Here is a 23,417-nt window from a genome sequence, read left to right as displayed (position 1 = left end):
CCAAAAAACCACCTCCATGCCAGCTCTAAATCTGACCATGTCCTGCCCTGACCCTGCTCACACTCCCCCCCATGGCTCCATTGCCCTCAGTAAAAAGCCTGTGAATTTGGCCCATGTCCACCACCCTTCCTCCATTCTGCCCAAACTCCCCAGATCCAACCGCTCCAGGCCCTTGCGAATTCCTTGAGCACACTGTGCTCTCCCTCAACTCAGAGCATTTGCAGATGCTGTTGCTTCTGCCTGGAATGCTTTTCCCTCCCCTTGTCACCCACTCAACTTCTCCTGCTTCAGCACCAAAAGAGCCCTGTTATGTTCACCCAGCACCAGGCGCCTCTCCTCTGGAGCACTTGTCATGGGTTGCAAATAAACATTCACATGTGGAATTATTTGTTCAACATCTGTCTCCAACCCTCTGCAAAGGCAGGAACTGGGCCCGTCTGTGCTCCTGGCCCAGTGCCAGCAGACAATTAATAAACATGTGATCTGTTGACGAAATAATCAAATGCACAAACTGTCCCAAAAAAATCTGAGTTTATGTCCTAGGACAAATGGCTTCCCAGATTCTTAGCCCACCGCTTCCCTCAGTTGCTTCACAACTGTCTGGAGCCCCTCATTTCTGGAGTGTAGGGCTACAGGTACAAGGGGCTGGCTGAGCTAGGAGGTGGAGGGTGGGTGGGGTACGTGCATCCCTTGCTTTTATTCTACAAAAATCAGAACACTCAGCAAAGGGCCTTTGCGCAAGGGAGGAAGGAAGGGGTCTGGGTTCACAGAACAACAGAAGCAAACAGCCCCAGTCCTGGGATGCTGCCTGAGCAGTTCGCCCCGTGTGAGCTGAGGGCCTTGCGGGGGTGATGTCACGGGTTCAGGGCTCTCACCCTCCAGCCTCCAAGTCCTCAACTGAGAAGCCAGCCTGGGGGTTCAGCCAGGAGGGGGTGCGTCTCAGGTCCTCAGAAGGTTTGGTGGGCATGGCCTGGGGACCTGGCTCCGCAGGGGTGAGGCCAGAGGACAAGCCACAGGATCCTGGGGGCGGGGCCCCTCAAGCAGAACAGGTGCAGACATTCAGGGGGCGGGACCTAAACCTCAAGGGGCGGGATCAGACCCTCAGGGGCGGAGCCTCGCCTCGAGGGGCATGGCCAGCACCATCAGCCGCTCGACAGCGGCGCCCGGTCCTGCAGGAGTAGAAGCTGGACTTGGAGGGCAGCGGTCTCTGCCCTCAGGATGTTGGGGGCGGGGCCTGGCCTTCGGGGGCGGGGCCGGGGCCTCTCTGGGCGGGGCCTGGATCCCTGGGATCCACAGGGGCGCCCCTCGCTCAGGCCCGCGGAGGCAGCGGCTCCACGTTGAGCCAGATGCCGTTCTCCGTGCGCAGGATGAGCTCTGGCTTCCGCCGCACCTTGCGCGTTCGGTCCACGCTCAGGCGGAAGCGCAGCAGCGTGAGCGCCACCGCCACGCGCATCTCGGCCATGGCGAAGCTCTGTCCGATGCAGTTCCTGCAGGAGGGGACGGGGCTCAGGCCCAGCCGCAGGCGGACGGGGCCAAAGGGGGAGGGGAGAGGGGGCAGGTCCCTGGGCCTCACCTGCCTCCTCGTTTCTAAAATGAGGCAAGCATCCTGGGCTGGATGATGGTTAAAGTGAGACCCCCAAGAATCACTAAATCAATGTGACACTGGGGAGGAGTGTGTTTGAATCCTGGCGCAGCCCCTGTGTGTCCTGGGTCAATGACCTCCCCACCTGAGCCTTATTTCCCTCATCTGTGAAAACAGGGACAATGACATTGTAGAGAGGTTGGGAGCATGCGAGCCCAGAACTCAGGGCCTGGCACACAGTAGGTGCCCAATATCCAGGGATGCTATTGCAGAGTCTGATGGTGGGGGGCCGGTGTGTTGGTGGGGGCGCAAAGATGGTGCTGGGCTGAGGGGTGGGGTGTGGTCTCTGTGCCTGACTGGCACATCGCTGACCTTCCACTGGCTGTGTTCCTCCCACACCTGGTTTGGACTGGGGGAAATCGAGGGGTTACCTGGGTCCTGCAGAGAAGGGCACAAAGGCCAGTGGGGAGCGCTGCTGTGGGTTGTCTGGGTCGAAGCGGTAAGGGTTGTACACCTGGGCAGGAACAGTCCGGGGGTGAGTGTGGGTGCTGGCCCAGCCTTCCCAGCCTGGCTCCCTCCCTCTGCCTCTGGGGACCAGCACCGCTGGATGGAGAGCAGCCCGGGAACACCTCTTCCATTCCACCCCACACTCACGGCAATGTGGCCGCACCTGCCTCCTTCTGTTGGTCAGGCACACCCAGCTCATTCCCACCCCAGGACCTTTGCACTTGCTGTTTCCTCTGCCTGGAACATGCTTCTCCCTGCTCTTTCCACCCTTCGGGTCTCAGCTGAAACATCTCTTCCTCTGCAAAGCCTCTCCCAACCACCTGCACTAGTGCCCGCCCCATCGATTTTTCTTTCTTTTTTGCATTTATCAGTACCCAAAATGATCGTATTTATTTGCTATTGGCTTCCTCTGAACTTCACTATGAGCTCTGTGGGGCGTCCCTGTCCTCACTGCCCAGCACAGCGGCTGGCACACAGTAGGTGCTCAGTAAATATCTGTTGACCTAGAGAATTCGTGAGTGGGTGAATACATGTGGGGGATGCTCAGTGTCTGCAACCAGCCCTGCTCTCTGGCTCCCTGGGTTGGTTGGGGGGGGGGGGGGCAGGGGAGGCCCTGCTGCTCCAGGGCTGCCCCTTCTGGGGAGGAAGGAGCTGAGGGGGCAGGGAGGGTTGTTGGGGCAGCAGCTCACCTTGGAGTCAGGCCACACTGCGGGGTTGTGGTGGGTTCCGTAGATGCTGACCAAACAGATGATTCCTGTGAGGACAGCTAGGGTCAGTGGGGCCGAGGGAAGCCAGAGCTTCCTCCAGAAACCTCCCTTTCCCTGGGTCTCCCTGGGCATTCTCCCTGGGCTGTGGCATTCCCATGAGCCATCTGCCACCACTGCCTGTCCATCCTTCCCTGAAAAATTCTGCTCCCCGATCCACTCCCCCTACATTTCCCTAAGAGGACACCACCATCTTCTTTCTGGCTGCCATGCTGGCCACACAGAGATCTTTCTCACCCACAGATCTGACATTACTCCTCAACTCAAGCACCTCCCTTGGCTCCCTAGTGCCCTCAGGATCAAGTTCAAGTGCTACCACCTGCCAGTGAAGGTCTTTCACAATCTGCACCCTGAGGCTCTGTTCCATAAACATGCTCTCTCTTTCACTTCCAACCTCCAAGGCTCACTGCCCACATTGCCTCCTCCAGGCAACCCTCCCTGCTTTCCTCCCCAGATAGAGCTGTCCCTCCATATTTGGCCTGCTTCAGTCCTTGTCTCTCCCCGTAGCTCATTCCTGGGAATGTCTGCAGCCTGCTGCTGTATCTCCCCCAGACCCCTCGATCCCCGGCATCACCCACGACAGCGCTTGGTCTCCAGGGGATATTTAGCAAGTGAATGAAACTGATCCTCTGCTACCTGCACGCTCACTTGGCCAACCTGCCATCCTGCCTTCCTTCCTTCCCACCAGGACTCCCCCACCTCAGTCTCCCCCCACACACACCACTGGGTTTCCCATAACACCCCAAAACAACAGGCACATAGAGAGCTGCCCCATCCTCAGGGATAGAGCACCTGGGGCGGGCATGGCCAGACCCCCATGGACTACAGAGCAGCCACATCATCAGGGACAGTGCACCAGGAGCAGGTGGCACACAGCGGGCACCTTTGGGGATGACACGCCCATCTGGGAGCTTGATGTCCTCCGTGCAGCGGCGGGAGATTAGAGTCACGGGTGGGAACTGGCGCAGGCTTTCCTTGATGCACATCGTTGTGAAGGGCAGCTGAGTCAGGTCGTCCCTGGGGAGAACAGAACTGTGACTTGAGGCCAGGCCACGGTGACATGACCCACCCCCCACTGCCCACAAACACACATACACTCAAGGGCAGCTGGGCAGGAAACCTGGGCAGTTTTTCAGACTTGCCTCAGTTTCCCTCATTTGCAGCCTCTCATGCACTTACTGCTAACACTTAGGCTGCAAAACATCTGAGCACCGACCAATCAGAACTGCACTAGCACTGGGCCCCCCCGCAGGGCCAGCATTAACCCTTTCATTAATGAGTTATGTGAGACAGGCGCGGTGGCTCACACCTGTGATCCTAGCACTCTGGGAGGCTGAGACAGGAGGATCGTTTGAGCTCAGGAGTTCGACACCAGCCTGAGCAAGAGCGAGACCCCGTCTCTACTAAAAAAATAGAAAGAAATGATCTGGACAACTAAAAATATATAGAAAAAATTAGCCGGGCATGGTGGCACATGCCTGTAGTCCCAGCTACTTGGAAGGCTGAGGCAGGAGGATTGCTTGAGCCCAGGAGTCTGAGGTTGCTGTGAGCTAGACTGACGCCACGGCACTCTAGCCTGGGCAACAGAGCAAGACTCTGTCTAAAAAAAAAAAAAATGAGTTATGTGGAGGTCAGGGGCATCCAGTGGAGGAGCCAGGACAGCCAGGGGGGTTCAGGGCAGCGGGACTTTCTAGCTTGTATGGATCCATTTCAGTATTTAAAAACCAGTGCATCCTCTCTTTATGCTATTATTACTATTATTTACTTAATTTTTTTTCCTTTGGATTTTAGGGCCCAAAATGGGGTTAATGATAACTCTTGGGGTTCATGTTCTAGATCATTTTCTTTAAACCAACAGGTTCTCTCTCTGTCTCTCTTTTTTTTTTTTTTTTTTTTTTGTTTTTTTGTTTTTTTGAGACAGGGTCTTGCTCTGTTGCCCAGGCTAGAGTGCAGTGGCGTCATCATAGCTCACTGAAGCCTCGAAATCCTGGGCTCAAGCGATCCTCCTGCCTCAGCCTCCTGAGTAGCTGGGACTACAGGCATGTGCCACCATGCCCAGCTAATTTTTCTATTTTTTATAAAGACAGGATCTCGCTCTTGCTCAGCCTGGTCTCAAACTCTTGGGCTCAAGTAATCCTCCTGCTTCACCCTCCCAGAGTGCCAAGATTACAGGTGTGAGCCAGTGTGCCTGGCCAGGTTCTCTTTTAAGGAAATTTTATGACCAGGTGTGGTGACTCACACCTGTAATCCTAGCACTCTGGGAGGCCAAGGTGGGAAGACGGCTTGAGATCAGGAGTTTGAGACCAGCCTAAGCAAGAGTGAGACCCCGTCTCTACCAAAAATAAAAAAAAAATAAAAAAATAAATTGCCAGGCATGGTAGTGCGTACCTGTACTCCCAGTTACTTGAGAGGCTGAGGCAGGAGGATCGCTTGAACCCAGGAGTTTGAGGCTGCAGTGAGCTATGATGATGCCACTGCACTCTAGCTAGGGCAACAGAGTGAGACTCTGTCTCAAAAAATAAAATAAAATAAGATAAGTAAATAAGTAAGAAACTTTATGTTGCTACCACAAAGGGCAGACATCATCCCTGGCATAAAGATATCAATACATACAAACACCACTGCAAAAACAGATGAGTGTCATTTAATTATGGCTAGACAACCTCTCCTGCCCAGATCTTTGAACCTGAGGCATCTTCCCATTTTGTTAAAAAGGCAGATTCACTAGGCAAGGTGGGTCCCATCTGCAATCCCAGCTACTTGGGAGGCTGAGGTAGGAGGATCACTTGAGGCCAGGAAACTGAGACCAGCCTGGGCAACATAGCAAGATCCCCCATCTCCAAAGAAATTTTTTAAAAGAAATAGCCAGGTGTGGTAGCACGCCTGTAGTCCCAGCTACTTAGAGGATCAGGCAACACACAAGACCCCATCTCACAAAAGGAAATAAAAAGGCAGATGAAATCCTAGCACTCTGGGAGGCCGAGGCGGGTGGATTGCTTGAGGTCAGGAGTCCGAGACCAGCCTGAACAAGAGCAAGACCCCGTCTCTACTAAAAATAGAAAGAAATTATCTGGCCAACTGAAAAAATTATCCGGGCATTGTGGCACATGCCTGTAGTCCCGGCTACTCGGGAGGCTGAGGCAGGAGGATCGCTTAAGCCGAGGAGTTTGAGGTTGCTGTGAGCTAGGCTGACGCCACGGCACTCACTCTAGCCCAGGCAACAAAGCAAGACTCTATCTCAAAAAAAAGGCAGATGAGCAAAGTGTTCAGGACACAGTAGCTCCAAACTGAGATGCTTCTCTGAGGTCATAATGCAAAAGGTTGAGAGAGAACAGAGGAATTTTCTCACTGTGCAAGTTGATGCTAGTAAATGCTATGTTTTCTTTGCATCACCCAAAGCCAGCTCTACACGGCACACATCTAAAAGAGCCTGGGTTATTGTCTGTGACTCTCCACTTCCTCCCTGTCTTAGAATCGTGCACCTGTGTTCTTTGCTGTTTGATGCGACAGTGCCTTTTGCTCAGGTGGATGGTGTATACGTCCTGCCCCATTCATACTGGGCTTGGCCATGTGACTTGCTTTAGCCAATGTGATGTTATGGTTAAAAGCAAGCAGAGCTTTTAAATTGTGTGGCTTTTGGTGCTTCTGGAAACTGCATTGAGAAGAACATGACCCATGGGTAGCTGTGGGTCCAAGAACAGACTTGAACCCAACTCTTAGTTTGGAAGCAACTCTAGTTCACTCAGCCAAGCCCAGCAGCAACAAAAGTCATGTGCGTCCAAAAGCAAGAAATAAATGCTTGCTGCAAACCACTGAGTTTTGGGGCTGTTTGTTATGCAGCATTTTTGCTGACTCGGACACCCTGAGAACTCCTGCATTGTGAGACATGATTATCAGCACTGTTTTCCAGTGGAAGACACTGGAATTCAGGAAGCGTCCATGATTTGTCTAAGGTCGCACATTGAGTCAGTGGGAGAGCTTCACGCCCAAGGCTCTGGCCTCAGCCTGCCCCCTCCAACTGACCACTCCAGCTCCTCCAGCTCCCGGCCTCTCATGACTTCCTGGATCTCCTCCCGGCACTTCTCCTGGTATTCCGGATACTTCGCCAAATTGAACAGCACCCAGGAGAGCCCACTGGATGTCGTGTCGTGACCTGCAGGCAGATGAGGTCACCTAAATGGAGGCGCCTGAGGACAGCGGAGATGCCATCTACAGACAGTGGTGCCCTCCCTGACCTCCCTCCTCCTCGCCCTATGTCCTCACCCTCGAACATGAAGGTGTCCGCCTCAGCTCGGATGTCCTCGTCTGACAGTTCCTTTCCGTCTTCATCCTGAAATGGGCAGGAGAGGATGCCCAGCCCACTTCATCCCACCCTCCGCATCCCGGGGAGCCCCCAAAAGTCAGATCTCCCCTCTCTCTAAGCCAAGCTGCGGGGGAAAGTATTCCAGGCAGATGGAAGCATGCAACTTGTCTAAGAAAGAGGGCAAAAGAAAAGGAAAGTTAAAGGTGAGCTCCTACTTCCTGAGCAGCTTCTAACACCAAGAATCCTGCTGTTTGCACAGCAACAACCTTGTGATCAAGGCTTCCGATCACCATGGTATAAATGGGGAAACTGAGGCTCAGGGAGAAGAGTAATATAACCAAGGTCAAACATTTATGAAATGGGCTGGGTGTGGTGGCTCATGCCCATAATCCCAGCACTTTGGGGGGCTGAGGCGAGAGGATCACTTGAACCCAGGAGTTTGAGGTTACAGTGAGCTATGATCATGCCACTGCATTCCAGCCTGGGTGACAGAGCAAGACTGTGTCTCTAAAAGATTTAAAAAAAATAAATAAATAAAAAGAATCCACTAAGTGGCAGAGGCAGGACTGGAATCTAGGACTCCGAATCGAGAACCCATATACTGCTGAAAAATTCCACGGAAATGCCACCAGCGAGTGATTGCACTCCGGTGCAAGCGTCACAGCTCTCCATGGTCACGTGTTTCATCTTTGTAGCTGTTACGGGCTGAAGGGCACCCCGTCCCCTAGAATTCATAAGTCCTAACCTCCAGCACCCCAGATGTGATCACGTTTGGAGACAGGGTCTTTGCAGAGGCAATCAGATTAAAAATGAGTTTATAAGGGTGGGCCCTAATCCAATATGACTGGTGTCCTTATAAGAAGAGATTAGGACAAAGACAAAGATTATGCACAAAGGAGAGAGGAAGTACAGATGAAGGGAGAAGACGGCCATCTATAAGCCAAGGAGAAAGGCCTAGAACAGATTCTTGCTCCATGGCCCTTAAAAGAAACCAACCCGGCAGATGCCTTGATCTTGGACTTCCAGCCCCCAGAACTATGAGAGAATAAATGTCTCTTGCTTAAGGCCATCCAGTCTGCGATATGCTGTATGGCAGCTTGAGCAAACTCACACGGTAAGTCTTTTTATTTTATCTATTTTTTTAGAGATAGGGTCTCACTCTGTGGCCCAGGCTGGAATGCACAGCACGATCACAGCTCACTGCAACCTCCAACTCCTGGCCTCAATCAATCCTCCTGCCTCAGCCTCTCAAAATGCTGGGATTACAGGCATGAGCCACCAAGCCAGACCCTTTGTGAGTTTGAACATGTATCATTTCACGAAGTTGGTGCCGTTCCGGGGGAGGACGTCCAGGGCAGGGCTCTGCCCGCCAAGGGCCCAGCCTCACCTTGGCCAGGAGCAGCACATCGATGAAGTCCAAGGTCTTGCCCTGCTTCGCCTTGAGCCAGGCCTCGGCCCCCTGCTGACGCAGCGCCCGCCGCCGCTCCTGGATGACTTCATTGGTGAAGCGGTGCACGGTGTCACAGGCCTGCCTGAAACGCCGCCCGTCCGCCGTGCGGTAGTAGATGAAGTCCAGGTACTGGTGCAGGCGGTACTGGCGCTTGACGGCCAGTGCACTCAGCTCGATGATGGCGGAGATATAGTCGCTCATGTTCCTGCCGCCAAGAAGAAAGGCCATGAGCGTGGCCCATCCCCTAGCCCAGCCCAGACAGAACCCCGGCTTGGCTAAGACAAGCCTCCTATCCCCATTGGGTAAATAACAAACAGAAGCCCTGTATTAACTCTATTTTGGGGGCATGGGGGGTTGTGGGGTTTGTTTGTTTATTTTTCTAAGACAGGGTCTTGCTCTGTCACCAAGGTTAGAGTGCAGTGGCGTCATTGTAGCTCACAGCAACCTCAAACTCCTGGGCTCAAGCTATCCTCCTGCCTCAGCCTCCCGAGTAGCTGAGACTACAGGTGCAAGCCACCATGCCCACTATGCTTTTTTTTTTTTTTTTTTGTATTGTTGATGCTCTGACATGTAGGCCCTTGCTAACTGGAGAGAGATGCCCCTTGAAAGACTAGCAAATTCTTAAAGAAAGTAAAGAGCTCATCCAAGAGCATGCCTTTCATACACAAAGTAACTAATGGAGAACACATACTCTAACCTTGATCAGGCCCACACACTATCCCCCTCTCTTACTCCCCGCGGGGGCTGGGTACCACACAGCTATAGGCAGCTCCTACATACCCCAGGGACCAATGGAATTATTCAAATTAGCCAACCCTAAGCCTGTTTACCCTGCCTCACCTGTTCTTTCCCACAGAAACTGCAAAAAAGGCTTTTGCGCACATTTTTTCCTGATGGATCCTAGTACTTCCCTGTGTGGCCCTGCGTGATGGAATGTGCCCCCTGTTCTTGGAAGCTGTAAAAAAACAAACTACCTTTTCAATATCAATCATTTCCTGATCTGCTGGCCTCAGCAGACATGAATAAAACCAAACTCCCAGGCCCAAAGAGTGATGGGGACTTCCAAGACAGATGTACCCATTGTAACATCACTACAACTAAATGGCTGCAATCCTCAGATGGGGAGAAAATATTTGCAAATCAAATATCTGATAAGGTACTGGTACCAAAAATAGATAAAGAACTCTTACAACTTAATAATAAAAAGACAACCCAATTTAAAAACGGGCAAAAGATCCAAAAGACATTTCTCCAAAGCAAATAGACAAATGACAAGTGTGAAAAGATGCCTGACACTGTTAGCCATCAGGGAAATGCAAATCAAAACCACAATGAGGTGCCTCTTTACCCGACTCGGATGGCTAGAATCAAAAAGAAAAATAAAGACAAGTGTTGGTGACGATATGGAGAAATTGGAACCCTCTGCCAAAGACTTAGGATTATGAAGAAAAAGAAGAGAAAATAAGCAACTGGAACCTTCATACACTACTGGTTGGAAAAACAAAATGGCGCAACCACTCTGTGGAGAAAGAAAAGCCTAGCAGTTCCTCAAAAGGTTAAACATGGGGTCACCTTATGACGCAGCAATGCCACTCCTGGGAATCTACCGAAGAGAATTAAAAATATATGTTCACACAAAACCTTGTATATAAATGTTTATAGCAGCATCATTCCTAATAGTTACAGAGTAGAAACAATGCCCATCAATTGGTGAATGGAAAAACAAAGTGTGGTACGACGTGACAAATGGAATATTACTCAGCAATGAAAAGAAATAAATCACAGATGCGTGCTACGACCTGGATGAACCTCAAAAACGTTATGCTGGCCGGGCGCGGTGGCTCACGCCTGTAATCCTAGCACTCTGGGAGGCCGAGGCGGGTGGATCGCTCGAGGTCAGGAGTTCGAGACCAGCCTGAGCAAGAGCGAGACCCCGTCTCTACTAAAAATAGAAAGAAATTATCTGGCCAACTAAAATATGTATATAGAAAAAATTAGCCAGGCATAGTGGCACATGCCTGTAGTCCCAGTTACTTGGGAGGCTGAGGCAGGAGGATCGCTTAAGCCCAGGAGTTTGAGGTTGCTGTGAGCTAGGCTGACGCCACGGCACTCACTCTAGCCAAGGCAACAAAGTGACACTCTGTCTCCAAAAAAAAAAAAAAAAAAAACGTTATGCTGAGTGAATCGAGGCAGACACAAAATTCATATGATTCCATCTATATGAAATGTCTATGATAGGCAGAAAGTAGATTAGTGATTGCCCAGACCTTGAAGAATAGCATAGTATGTGAATTGTATCGCAATGAATCTATTATTTATTTATTTATTAGACTAGTCAAATGCAGTAGTGATAAGGGGGTAAATCTATTATTAAAAAAAAAACAAAACCACTAATCAGCCTGGGTAACATAGAGAGAGAGAGAGAGACCCTGTCTCTCCAAGAAGTTAAAAACCTTAGCCAGATATGGTGGTGCATGCCTGTACTCCAGCCTAGGCAACTGAGTGAGACCCTGTCTCTAAAAAACTAAATAATCTTAAAAATTAAATAAATAAACTCAACTAAAATAAAATGAAGCAGGGTTGCAAGGAGCTGTCGTTAGTCCTGAAGGGGGCTTGTTTTCATGCATTTATTACAGTCTGTTGTTTTCTCATTTGTTTATTTGTTCATGGTTAACTGCCTGTCTTCCCACCAAAATGGAAGCTCCAGAAGAGCAAAGGCTTTTCTGTGTTGTTGGCTACTGTGTTCCCAGTACCTAGTTCAGGAGGGGCACACAGTAGGCATTCTGCAAATATTTCTTGGATTAATTAATTAATTAATTACTAAGGTCATCGCTGCCTTATCCAGCTGAAACATGCCCCTACATTGCCTGAAGAAACAAAGTATCAGCTTGTTGCTGAGGACCTACTGTGTGTTACAAACTTTATGTTCATTGTCTACCTTGTTCCTTATCTCCCCACATAGACAATAAGCTCCATGGAACGGTGACCGTCTGTGGCTCACAACCACATCCTCAGCAGTTAGTCCGGTGCCAGGCACACAGTAGGTACACAATGAATATTTGATGCATGAATGAATGAACCAGGGCAGTGCTTTTATTTTATTTAATTACTCAACAAATATTCTCTGAGTATCCACTATGTGCCAGGTCAGTGCCACATTTATTTACCGTTAAAGCATCTCTCGAGGAGTCGTGGGTTATCATCTTTGTTTGACAAACAAGGAAACTGAGGCTCAGAGAGTGGGGGTAGGACAGACGCTGTCCAAAGACCACACACTCTTCATGAAAGAATGAAAAAAACCCTAACATGTCCTGAGCCCCAACTATGCGTCGAGCCATTGACTCACATGATCTCATTTAATTCTCCCATGATGACGATGGGAAAGGGTCTATTACGATGTCTATTTTTTGACTAAGGAAACCGAGTCTCAGAGAGGTGATGTCGGTTTCCGAGAACCACATGGCCCGTCGGGGGCGGAGCTCCTGCAGCCCAGGCTGCCTGACACCTGGGAGTTCCCTTTCTCCTGCCACCACCTTGCCTGTGGAGCAGCCGGCCCCGTCTTCCCAAGGAAGGTCACACTCACTCTTGGCAGTTGCTGTTGTAGCTGAAGACACATTTCTGGAGACTGTCCAGGGTCATGAGGCTGACATGCTCGAACATGTCAAGGGAGACCACCGAGCCCTCTGCCAGACGCCGCCATTTAGCCTGGAAGAAAGACACAGGGCGAATGGGTGGGGAGCCCACAGATGGAGGGGAGCCCACAGGTGGGGGGGAGCCCACAGACGAGGCTGGGGAGCCCACAGATGGGGGCGAGCCAGACAAGGATCTGGCTGCGTCCTCGCTACAAACCCACTTTATAGATAAAAAAAGAAACGAGGCCTCCTGACATCGCCTGACCTGCCCGTGAGCTGGAGCCTACCCCCGTCTCACTGCCGGGACTCACGTGCATGACGTCGGTGCACTGGTTGAAGATCTTCATGTACGGCTTCAGGATGTCGAAGTGGAAGGCGGGTGTCAGCAGGCGGCGGTGCCGGCTCCACTTGTCACCTTTGCTAAGCAGGAGCCCATCCCCTGGGCCCCAAAGACTCAGGTTAGGGGGCCTCACCTGTTACTCTGAAACCCTCCAAGGAGGCCCCATGCCCAGATCTCTCTTCCCTGAAGCCCCAGTCTGCCCACCTGGCACTCACCTAGCCAAGGTTTCAGGAAGCCATAGAAAAGCTCGTCCTTGGGGGCAATGGCAGCTGTGGAGAGGGAGGTGGCAACAATGACTCAACACAGAGTTCTGAGCATTGACCTTTGCTTGTGACTTCCTGGGCCCTCCTTTCTGAGGGCTCTGACCTCCCACTTCACCCCTCCAATCCATCCTCCACACCTGCCCCAGAGAGATCCTTATAACACGCTGACCTGAACATGAGCCTCCCCTGCTCAAACACCTCCCATGGCTCCCCATTGCCCTTGTAAAAAAGTTCAAGTTCAGCCTAGCACTGAAGGCCCTGCCCCATCTGGCCCTTGTATGCCTTGCCTATTGCATCCTTCAACATACACCAGGTAACCCCATTCCCATGGCATGCCGTCACTCCCCTCCAAACCTTTGGCCAGGCTGGGTGCTCTACCCAGAATGGCCTTCTTCACTTGAGTCTCTCCCACCCGCCTCTCTTCTGCTAGCTCAGGCCATCTGAATCACACCTCCTGTGCTCCCAGCCTCCAGCCTCACCCTGTCCACTCTGTCTCTCACGCTGGCCCCACAGGGATCTCATCCGACTGCCGGATCTGCGATGCCCCTTCCTGCTCACACACCCATCACCCTCACGCCCTAGCCGCTCAGCCCATTTGCAAAGCCCTGAATGATCTGCCCTTGTCCAGACCTCTCAGAACACCTCTGTCCTCCACCCCCCGCCAATCGACATCACGGAACTCTTCTCAGCTGCCCCAAAAGGCCATGCGCTTTCTCTGCCCTCAGCCTTTGCACCAGCTGCCCTCTTGCTCCCAAACCCTCCTCCCTCATCCTCCAGTCCCGACTTGGATGCACCTCTCTCCAACAGCCACTCCGGGTTGGGTCCTAGCCACCCAGTGACAAGCCCCGCTCAAGGGGAGGGACCCAACTGATCGCTGATACGTATTGGTGCTAAAGAACTTTTTAGTGAATGAGTGAATGAATCAAAGAATGGATGAATGAAAGAATAAACAGCTGGATGGATGGATGGATGGATGGACCCTTCCTCTATAAACTCAACAAATTTAGGACTGAATGGGCAGGTGCCCAGGAAGGAAGCACCTGAAACTCAAGTAATGTCACTTTTCCCTTAGTGTGACTCAGACACCCACATGCACACGCTCCCCAGGAATTGGCCAGCTGCTAGCCCAGTCATCTCTCCACTCGTTCTCCCGCTCCTCACACCTCTTCTGCTCCTTCCTGTGCCCAACCCACGCTGGGTGAAGCTGGGGACCCAGAGATGGCTCAGCTCCACGCCCTGCCTGAAGGAGGAGCACCCGGGGTAGGGTGGGAAGGGAAGCGGAGGCACACCGTGCAATCATCAGGAAGGTAGGTCGTGTGCCAGGTGCTAAGGAAGGCGTGGAGAAAGGGCTGCTGGAAGTCAGGGCGGGCTTCCTGGAAAGGAAGGCGGACCCCGCAGGGATCCTTCGGACACTCCGGTCTGGTCACTGGCTGCCCTACTCGAACATCTCCCATGGTGCCCGGTCACCCCCAGGATGAAGTGCAAGCTCATTCCCTTTGCAATCCAGTGAGGTCTCATTTCCTACTTCCCCTGACACATCACCTCCACTCCAGTCACCCCAGGTCACCTGAATTCCCCTGGAACTTTCACACCCCTGCCCCCTTCTCACTCTCCATCTGGGACGCTTCACCTGGCAAACTCCTACGCATCCTTCAAAGCCCAGCTTCATGGAAACCTCCTCCAGGGAGCCTCCTCCAAGCGCCCTTCCTTCCCGAATCCTTGCTTTCCATCCTCACATCCCTCCTCTACTCCAACCCTGACCATGTGATGCCAGGACAGTCTGTGTCCAGGTTGGCGCTCTCATCCGATTCCCCCTGCAGTAAAAAGGGGACAGTAATGCTGACCTCGGAGAGATTGTATAAGAAAAGCTTCACATGGTTGGTTCCCAGTGCGGGACAGCTGTTGACCAGGAAGGTGTGCATCACTATGGCTGACAGCTTGGATTCTGGTCAGCCAGGTCTAGGTTCAAATCCAGCCCTGCCCCCAACTAGACATGTAAGTCTGGACGTGTCACCGCTGTCAAAGGAGGCAATCGAGCAATACTCCCTCGTAGCGTCCCTGCACGGCTCAACAAGCCGATGTGCTCCTGGCACACAAGGTGCTCACTGCCTCTGTGTGACACAAATGAACAACTGACCAACTGTTGGCTATTTTTATTACTGCAATTACAATGATCTCTTGCTGCCTCAAGAACTTGTGAGAGGAATGCTTTTGTGCCCTATTGGTAAAAAAAAAGTGAATGCACGGCCACTGTGGAAGACAGCACAGCGATTCCTTAGAAAGTTAAACATAGAGTCTGGGTGCCGTGGCTCACGCCTGTAATCCTAGCACTCTGGGACGCTGAGGCAGGAGGATGGCTTGAGGCCAGGAGTTTGAGACCAGCCTGAGCAAGAGCGAGACCCCGTCTCTACTAAAAATAGAAAAACTAGCCAGGCATGGTGGCGCACGCCTGTAGTCCCAGCTACTCGGGAGGCTGAGGCAGGAGGATCGCTTGAGCCCAGGAGTCTGAGGCTGCAGTGAGCTACGATGACACCACTGCACTCCAGCCTGGGTGACAGAGCGAGACCTTGTCTCAAAAAAAAAAAAAAAAAAAAAAAACCAATGAAGCACTGACACCTGCTATGACGTGAATGAACCTCAAAATCATGATGCTGATTGAAAGAAGCCAGATACAAAATGGCACATTTTATATGATCCTTTTTATATGCTATACCCAGAATAGGCGAATCAAAGAGAGAGAGAGCACAGGAATTAGAGGTTACTGGAAGGTAGGAGGGAGGGAGAAATGAGAAGTGATTACTTAATGGGTACGAGGTTTTTCATGGGGTGATTAAAAATTTTGAAACTGGAAAGAGCTGGTGGTTGCACAACATTGGAAATATACCAGATACCACTGACTGCTCACCTTAAACGGCTAATGGTATGTTATGGAAATTTCACTGCAATTTGAAAAAGAGCACATAAAAGCAAGCTATAATTACATGCCTATATATCGTGGTCCGTCCTCTATAAAGCATGTTTTCCTACTTCCTCTCATTAATGTTCCCTATTCCGAAGGCCTATGCGATGACAAGGAAGCAGAGGCTCCAACAGGGGCTGTGCGGGTCCAAGCCCCGAGCGGCAAGTCCCCCCAGGTGTGGCCCCAGCGGGAGACAGAGTCTGTGACTTGGAGCTGGGCGTACAAGGCTGAGCGGGAGCTCCCAAGGGCCAGGAGGCCTGACTCCAGGCTGACTCACGGTCCCACCCTCTGCAGCTCCCTACCCGGCTTCTCCAGCGGGGAGGCAGAGGATGCCTTGCCTGTCCTGCAGGAGCCGGGGCAGGGGAGGAGAGACCCAAGCATCTACTAAGTGCCAGCCCATGCTGGAGGCTCTACTCCTTGGTTGACTTGGAGACTCACAATTAAGCAGAACCGTGTTCAGGAAACTGACGCTCTGAGACGGAGAAGGGAGGAGGGGGGAGGAGGAGGGGCCAGGAGGAGAAAGAAGAAAAAGAGAAGGGAGGAGATGGGGAAGGAAGGAGAGAGAGAAAGAGAAAGAAAGAAGTATATACCCGGGCACAGTGGCTCGCATCTGTAATCACAGCACTTTGGGAGGCCAAGGCAGGAGGATCACTTGAGGCCAGGAGTTCGAGACCAGCCTGGCCAACATAGCAAGGCCCCACCTCTAAAAATACATATATATTTTAAAAATCAGCCAGGCGTGGTAGTGCACACCTGTAGTCCCAGGTACTTGGGAGGCTGAGGCAGGAGGATCGCTTGAGCCCAGGAGTTTGAGGCCAGCTTGGACAACATAGCAAGACCCCATCTCTAAAAAATATTTTTTAAATTAGTTGGGCATAGTGGCACACACCTGTAATCCCAGCTACTCAGGAGAGTGAGGTGGGAGGATCACCTTGAGGCCAGGAGTTGGAGGCTGCAGTGAGCCATGATCGCACCACTGCACTCCACCCTGGGTGACAGAGCAAGACCCTGTCTCTATAAAAAAAAGAAAAAAGAAAGAAAAAAAGTATATTAAAAAGGCAGAAGAGGGAAAACTCTTATTAGTACCTACCCACATTATATTATTGAGTCCTCACAACTGCCCCCATTTTACAGATCAAAAACTGAGACCCTGAGATGCTAGATGAATCGGTGGGGTCACATAGCAAGAATGTGCCAGAGCCAGAATTCGACCCAGCCCACCTGAGTCCTGGCCCAGCGCTCTGTCCACAGGTTGATGTCCATCCCTTAGAAGAGTCACTTCTTCCAGGGCTGGGTTCTCCCCTTAGTTTGGTGGGGAACATCATCTTTTCACAAATGCAATAATCGGGGACAAAGGGGCACGGGGAAGGGAAGGACGACAGTCCCTTCCTCTGTCGTGGCTCCGGGGCGGCAGCCTCAGAAGTGGTCTCCAGATGTGTGTTTTTGTAGGAGGCCCAAGATGGGGCCAAAGATCCTAAAATTCCTGGAGCTCTTTCTTTCCCATCCTTTCTTCCTCAAATGCCCCCGGCGGAGCCTCACTTACCAGGAGGGTGTCGCCAGACACAGACATACCCAGCCCTGAAGGGTCAGGACTCAGAACAGGAACAACCAGAGGAGGGAGCTAGTCTGTCTAGGGGGTCAGGGAAGGACTCCTGGAGGAGGAGGCCATGGAAGTGGGTGTTGAGGGCTGAGCAAGAGCTTGCCAAGCACACTTGGGAGCCCACACTTAGGGATGGGTGTGGACTGCACAAAGAAAAAGTAATCCTTCCACTTCCCCCTCCCTGACAGTCGGGGCCAGCCCAGATGATGACAGCAGGCTGCAGGCTAGGCCACCAAGAGCCCTGGACAACCTAGGAGTATCAGAACCCAAATGATGGGAGTGCCATGGCCTGGGATGAAGCAACACCAACTTAGCAAAACCCTAGGTGAGCAACTGCCTATCTGAACATGCTTGGATCTGACTTCCAGATAGGTAGACATCTTCTCAGAGTTCCTAGGACTCTTAGTCATTGTCACATCTTTGTCCATGCTGTTCCCACAATCCGGACTGCCATTCCTGTGAACTCCTATTCATCCTTCAAAGCCCTATTCAAATGGCCCTTCTTTTGGATAGCCCACCTGCCTAGAATCCCAGGTGGGCTCTGGGAGTTGAGGATTCACCCACTGTTCAGAGGCCCAGCCCACCTACCTGAGGCGCCTACCAGGGGCTTAATGTAATCGGGGTGCACCAGAACCACCAGTGGCAAGATAGGTCCCATCCACACCAAAACCACATGGTGCATGTCGTCCAGCACCTTCTTCTCATCTTGAAGGCCCGTCTCATTTGGAAGGTACTGCAAGAGTAAGGGAGAGACAGTGAGGAGGTGCCCAGCCCCAGCTTTCCCACCATCTCTCCCTCTGACGGCAGTTGAGAGCATTCATGAAAGTACAGAGCAAAAGCCCCAGCATGGACCTAACACATGGCTGGTGTTTATGAGATAAAAATAGGGGCCTCGTGTAGCGGCTCACAGCTGTAATCCCAGCACTTTGGGAGGCCAAAGCAGGAGGATCACTTGAGGCCAAGAGTTTGAGATCAGCTTGGGCAACATAGCAAGACCCTATCTTTACCAAAAAATAAACATAAAATAAAAAACTTAGCCAGGCATGTCAACACACGCCTGTAGTCCCAGCCACTCAGGACGCTGGGGTGGGAGAATCACTTGAGCCCAGGAAGTTCAAGGCTGCAGTGAGCTGTGATCACACCACGGCACTCCAGCCAGGATGACAGAGCAAGACTCTGTCTCCAAAAAAAAAAAAAAAAGAAAAAAGAAAAAGAAAGAAAGAAAAGAAGGAAGGAAGGAAAGAAAAATAGTAATGGCAAACACAGTAATGATAATGGTTGGTATTTATCAAGTGCTTGCTACGTAAGTAATACAATATTACCACTATTGTTACCTTTAACACATACATGTGTCTGCACTATGTCAGGCGCTGTTGTGGGAACTTTTCATATATTGGCACATTCAACCTGCACAAGACCCTATGAGGGCGTTGCTGCTATTTTTCCCATTTTACTTTGCTCAGAAAGGTCAAATGGCTTGCCTGAAGTTACAAGCGAGTAAGTGACTGTCCTGGTTTGGGCTCTCCAAGAAGCAGGTCCTAAAACAAGAGTTCTAGGGTAAGTAGTTTCTTTGGGAAGTAATAAAAAAAAAAAAAAAAAAAACACGGCAGGGTCATGAGGAAGTGAGACGGGAAGGGAGGCAGCCTATAAAGCGGGGGTTGTTACGGAAGTTACCACCATGGGCAAATGGGGCTCAGTCCCTCACCAGCAATGGGGGAGTCCTTAACTCACAGAGTCCACCTGGGATTCTAGGCGGGTAGGCTATCCAGGGGAAGGGTCATTTAAGTAAGGCTTTGAAGGATGAATAGGAGTTCACAGGCATGGCAATACAAATTATGCGAGTAGCATGGACAAAGATGTGACAATGACTAAGAGTCCCAGGAACTTTGAGGGAATGCCCACTCACCTGGAAGTCAGAGTCAAGCATGTTTGGATAGGAAGTTGTTCATCTAGCATTTGGGGGTTTCGGAGGACAGCATAGGGCATTGTACCTCAGAGTCATCCCACCTGAGGGCAAGGGAGCTGGGGTGTTTATCCACCGATACCCATTAATAATCGAGGGCTGCGCCTGAGGGGGATTAATTCCCAAGCTCGCAGTGCACATAGGCAGAGTGGACTCCAGCCGCCGGGGTGAGCCCTAGGATGCAGATCCAGCAGCGGGAAGTGGGACCGTTGCATCCAGAAATGGGCTTAGAGAACACGGGCAGGTGCTGACATCACCGACCACAGTGGCAAAGCCAGGACCCGATCACAGGCCACCCATCTAGGAACCTGCTCGTCACCAACCTGCTCTTCGAGGCAGAAACACTTCAGACTCAGTGTCAGATGGAGCTGAGTTCAAACCCACCTTCAGCCGCGGCGTGACCTTGGGCAAGTCACTCACAACCTCTCCGAGCTCGAATCCACACAAGAGCGAATCCAGGAAACAGGACAGATCCAGCCCAATGTCACAGGTTGTGGGAATTAGGGGAGAGCTCAGGTGGGAAGGCGCCTAACCCAGCGTTCGGCCTGCAGTCGGGCCCAGCAATCGCCAGAGGAATGAACGGGCAAATGACTCCTTGCTGGGTCCTGGTCTCCCTCTGTGTCAGGCTCAGCCTTGAGCCCGTCCACAGCCAAGGGAAACTGTGGCCTCAGCCAGGCCCCGACGGCCTAGAAGGTGGACTGGACCCACATGGGCAAAGCCGGGCCTCGCCAGCTGCCTCTGGGGCAACTGTGGTGTCCAAAAGGAGCTCCCTGGAGTACGGGCATTGGAGATGGGGCGTGGAAAATGAGTAGAAGCTCATCTGACAGAGAATGGCATGCCGGACAGAAGGCACAGTTATGGCAAAAGCCATGCAGGTGGGAAGTCAGAGCCATGTTATGGGAGCACAAGTCATTCCTTGGGACCAGAGGGCGATGGTAGAACAGGTGAGAAGGGCGGGACTCAGTATCTAAAGGGCCTTGAACACCAGCCTTTCCCTGAATGGCAATAGGGAGCCATGGAGGGTGTATGAACAGGGGAGGGACAGGGTTGGATTCGAGAATCCCTCTGGGGCCCTTATGGAGGGTAGACTGGAGGGGTGAGGCAGAAGCCCAGGGAGGCAGCTGACCCATGGTCCAGCAGGGGAGGATAAGGCCTGAGCAGGGCCTGGGGAAGAGGCAGGAAGGTCGGCGAAGCTTCCTTCCTTCTACGCCCTTCACGCTGAGATAATTCCAAAAACAAAATAAAATGTTCTTTGAGATATTAAGTGAAAATGTGTCTCCCAGTTCCTTCTCCTGAGACTCTCGGTTCAAGCAGTACCTAACATATTTCTAGAATCACGTGATACTGCCAGTCTCGGCAGGACCCAGCAGTTGAGCACACGCACCTGCCAGGTGGCGCCTGCTGTGTCCCAGGCCCAGTGACAAGCACATCGCACACACAACTCCAAGGAATCCCAAACATAATCCCATCAAGTTACTAAGAATTGTTAGCGACCCTCCTCACCCCCACCCCCAGCCCAGGGTTCCAGACTTCACAGGTGAAGGTACTTGTTGCTATAGTGATTGATAGCTACAAAATTGTAGAGAGAACTCGTCTTTCAAATCGGTTCTGCCTCATCCTGGCCGTGTGACATTGGGTAAACTGCTTGCCCTCTCTGAGCCCCATAAAATAAATCTGCTCACAGCCCCAACAAGGCTCTTGGGAGGACGGAGGACGTCGGAAGCCTACAGTCCCACCGTCCTTGCTGAATGCCTTGCACCTGCGCCAGCCCAGCCCCGCCTGGCCACACTCACCATGCCCAGGTGGCCCAGCAGCCAGTTGCGCCGCGGTGGCTGCGGGAAGCAGCGCAACCGGCGGCAGGTGACGGAGAAGCCCCAGCAGAGCCGCAGGAACTGCAGCAGCAGGCGGAACACAAAGAAGAGCAGGAGGAGGAGGAGGGCGGACACTGCGTACAGGCGAAATGTCGTCTTCTCCAGCCGCAGGAGGTGCAGCAGGTGGTCTGTGATGGGTAGCATCCTGGGCACAGGCAGGGTGGGGTCAGTGCTGGTGGGGACCGCTCTCCAGCCACATGTGTGGCACATACACAATGACCCCTAGGGTCGAGCACAGTGCAGCCCAGACACCAAGAATACCTCTTCCTCCCCTGGCCATGACCTCCAGCCAGCTGGCCAGACGGATGCACCTGGGTCCCCACCCGTGTGCCCTCAGCCTTGACTTTTGCAGGGCACCCGGGCTGCCCATGCACAGCTGGGCAGAGTCCTGGAAAAGTAGGACCCCCGCGTAAAGGAACAGGTCTCAACCGACGACTGATGTGCACTGGTGGATAAATGCCCCAGCTCCCTCTCCCCTCAGGCTGGGTGACCCTAAGGTGTGGGTTCCACACTGCCTCCAGGTTTCCCAGTGGGCTTAAACTCCAACTGCCCACAGTAGAAACTTTATCTGTTGGCTGTCTCCCTTCCCTCTGCTTCTTTTTTTGGGGAGCCGGGGGCACAGACAGTCTCGCTCTGTCACGTGGGCTAGAGTGCAGTGGCATCGGCCTAGCTCACAGCAACCTCGAACTCCTGGGCTCAAGTGACCCTCCTGCCTCTGCCTCCTGAGTAGCTGGGACTACAGGCACGCACCACCACACCTGGTTAATTTTTGTATTTTTTTTTTTTTTTTTTTAGAGACAGGGTCTTGCTATGTTGCCCAGGCTGGTCTCAAACTCCTGACCTCAAGCAATCTTCCCACCTCAGCCTCTCAAAGTGCTGGGATTAAAGGCACGAGGCACTGCACCCAGCCTAAACATGATGTTTTTGGGGTTCACCCACGTTGTATCACGTATCAATGCTTCATTCCCTCTGCTGCTGAGTAATATTTCATTGCATGCATTTATCCCATTCTGTTAACCCATTCATCTGCCGATTTGGGCTGTTTCCGTCTTTTGGTTTCTATGAAATGTGCTAATCTGAACATGCGTGTACCTTTAGTTGTTTGGGTACCTGTTTTCAATTCTTTGGGGCTCACTTTCGTCTTCCTTGCTGGTATTTCCTGTGATCACTTCCCAAATAAATTACTTGCATTCAAATCCTCGCCTTAGGGTCAGGTCCTGAAGGAATCAAAACAAAGTGGGTGGGTGACAATAATAAGAATGAAACAGTGAACAGGTACCGAGTGTTCACACAGTGTGCCGCATGCCACGCTCAGCGCCGTGCAAGCCTCACGTCAAGGAATTTCACACAAGTCCTCAGAGGTCGGTCCTACCACTGTGTCCATTTTCCAGATGAGGAAGCTGAGTCTCAGCTCAGTTTCTTCAATGCAAGGGAGACAGGAGGTGACAGAAGTCCCCTGAGCCTGCACCAAGGGCCAACCTCAGTCACCCTCGCTTTGGGGGACCCCAGATCTCAGATAACCCCAAGAAGGCTCCTAAGTTGGGTCTGGCTCTCTTCCTTCCTTCCCCTCTGTGTGCTTCCACCTCCTGGGGCGACACAGGTAAAGGAGTCTCTGCACTCCAGCTGTCCCCTGAGCCCTGAAACCCTACCCACCCGCCAGTGGTGCACCCCCTAAGGATTCAGACCCACTGGCTCTTCTACCAGGCAAACCGCATCATCCATGCAGGAGAAGTGAAATTTCTATTGGTTACCACGTCCCGGGAAAACAGCTAGGTGGGTTGTCGCCAAATTTAGAGAGCCCAGTTAGGTAGGAGAGTTGGTATGACTTAAAATACAGACTGTATGACCACTCCTTAGGATGGCTGCTATCAAAAACAAAAACCAGGCCAGGCACGGCCACTCATGCCTGTAAGCCCAGCACTCTGGGAGGCTGAGGTGGGAGGATCACTTGAGCTCAGGGGTTCGAGACCAGCCTGAGCAAGAGCGAGACCCCGTCTCTACTAAAAATAGAAAAATTAGCCGGGCACAGTGGTGCACCTGTAGTCCCAGCTACTCAGGAGGCTGAGGCAGGAGGATCGCTTGAGCACCGGAGTTTGAGGCTGCTGTGAGCTGTGATGATGCCACTGCACCCTACCCAGGGCAACAGAGTGAGACTCTGTCTCAAAAAAAAAAAAAAAAAAAAA

At 52.0% G+C, this 23,417-nt stretch overlaps 1 protein-coding gene across 1 annotated transcript in view; it reads right to left on the bottom strand.

Moving 5' to 3' along the window:
- Positions 1–520: 520 nt before the first annotated feature.
- Positions 521–23,417, bottom strand: part of CYP4F22 (cytochrome P450 family 4 subfamily F member 22) — a 31,369-nt gene continuing 8,472 nt past the window's right edge. Inside the window, exons 2-14 of the mRNA XM_069478119.1 lie at positions 22,345–22,451; positions 21,157–21,379; positions 17,989–18,133; positions 12,794–12,847; positions 12,550–12,677; positions 12,190–12,311; positions 8,544–8,811; positions 7,117–7,183; positions 6,877–7,006; positions 3,737–3,870; positions 2,779–2,843; positions 2,014–2,096; positions 521–1,487 (exon numbers count right to left, since the gene is read on the bottom strand). Coding sequence (XP_069334220.1) covers positions 1,310–1,487; positions 2,014–2,096; positions 2,779–2,843; positions 3,737–3,870; positions 6,877–7,006; positions 7,117–7,183; positions 8,544–8,811; positions 12,190–12,311; positions 12,550–12,677; positions 12,794–12,847; positions 17,989–18,133; positions 21,157–21,378 — 1,596 coding nt within the window. The 5' untranslated portion in view covers position 21,379; positions 22,345–22,451 and the 3' untranslated portion in view covers positions 521–1,309. The remainder of the gene's footprint in view (positions 1,488–2,013; positions 2,097–2,778; positions 2,844–3,736; positions 3,871–6,876; positions 7,007–7,116; positions 7,184–8,543; positions 8,812–12,189; positions 12,312–12,549; positions 12,678–12,793; positions 12,848–17,988; positions 18,134–21,156; positions 21,380–22,344; positions 22,452–23,417) is intronic.

This window comes from Eulemur rufifrons, chromosome 2 (assembly GCF_041146395.1).
Source record: "Eulemur rufifrons isolate Redbay chromosome 2, OSU_ERuf_1, whole genome shotgun sequence".
Lineage (NCBI taxonomy): Eukaryota > Metazoa > Chordata > Mammalia > Primates > Lemuridae > Eulemur > Eulemur rufifrons.
This window is presented reverse-complemented; position numbering and strand designations above follow the sequence as displayed.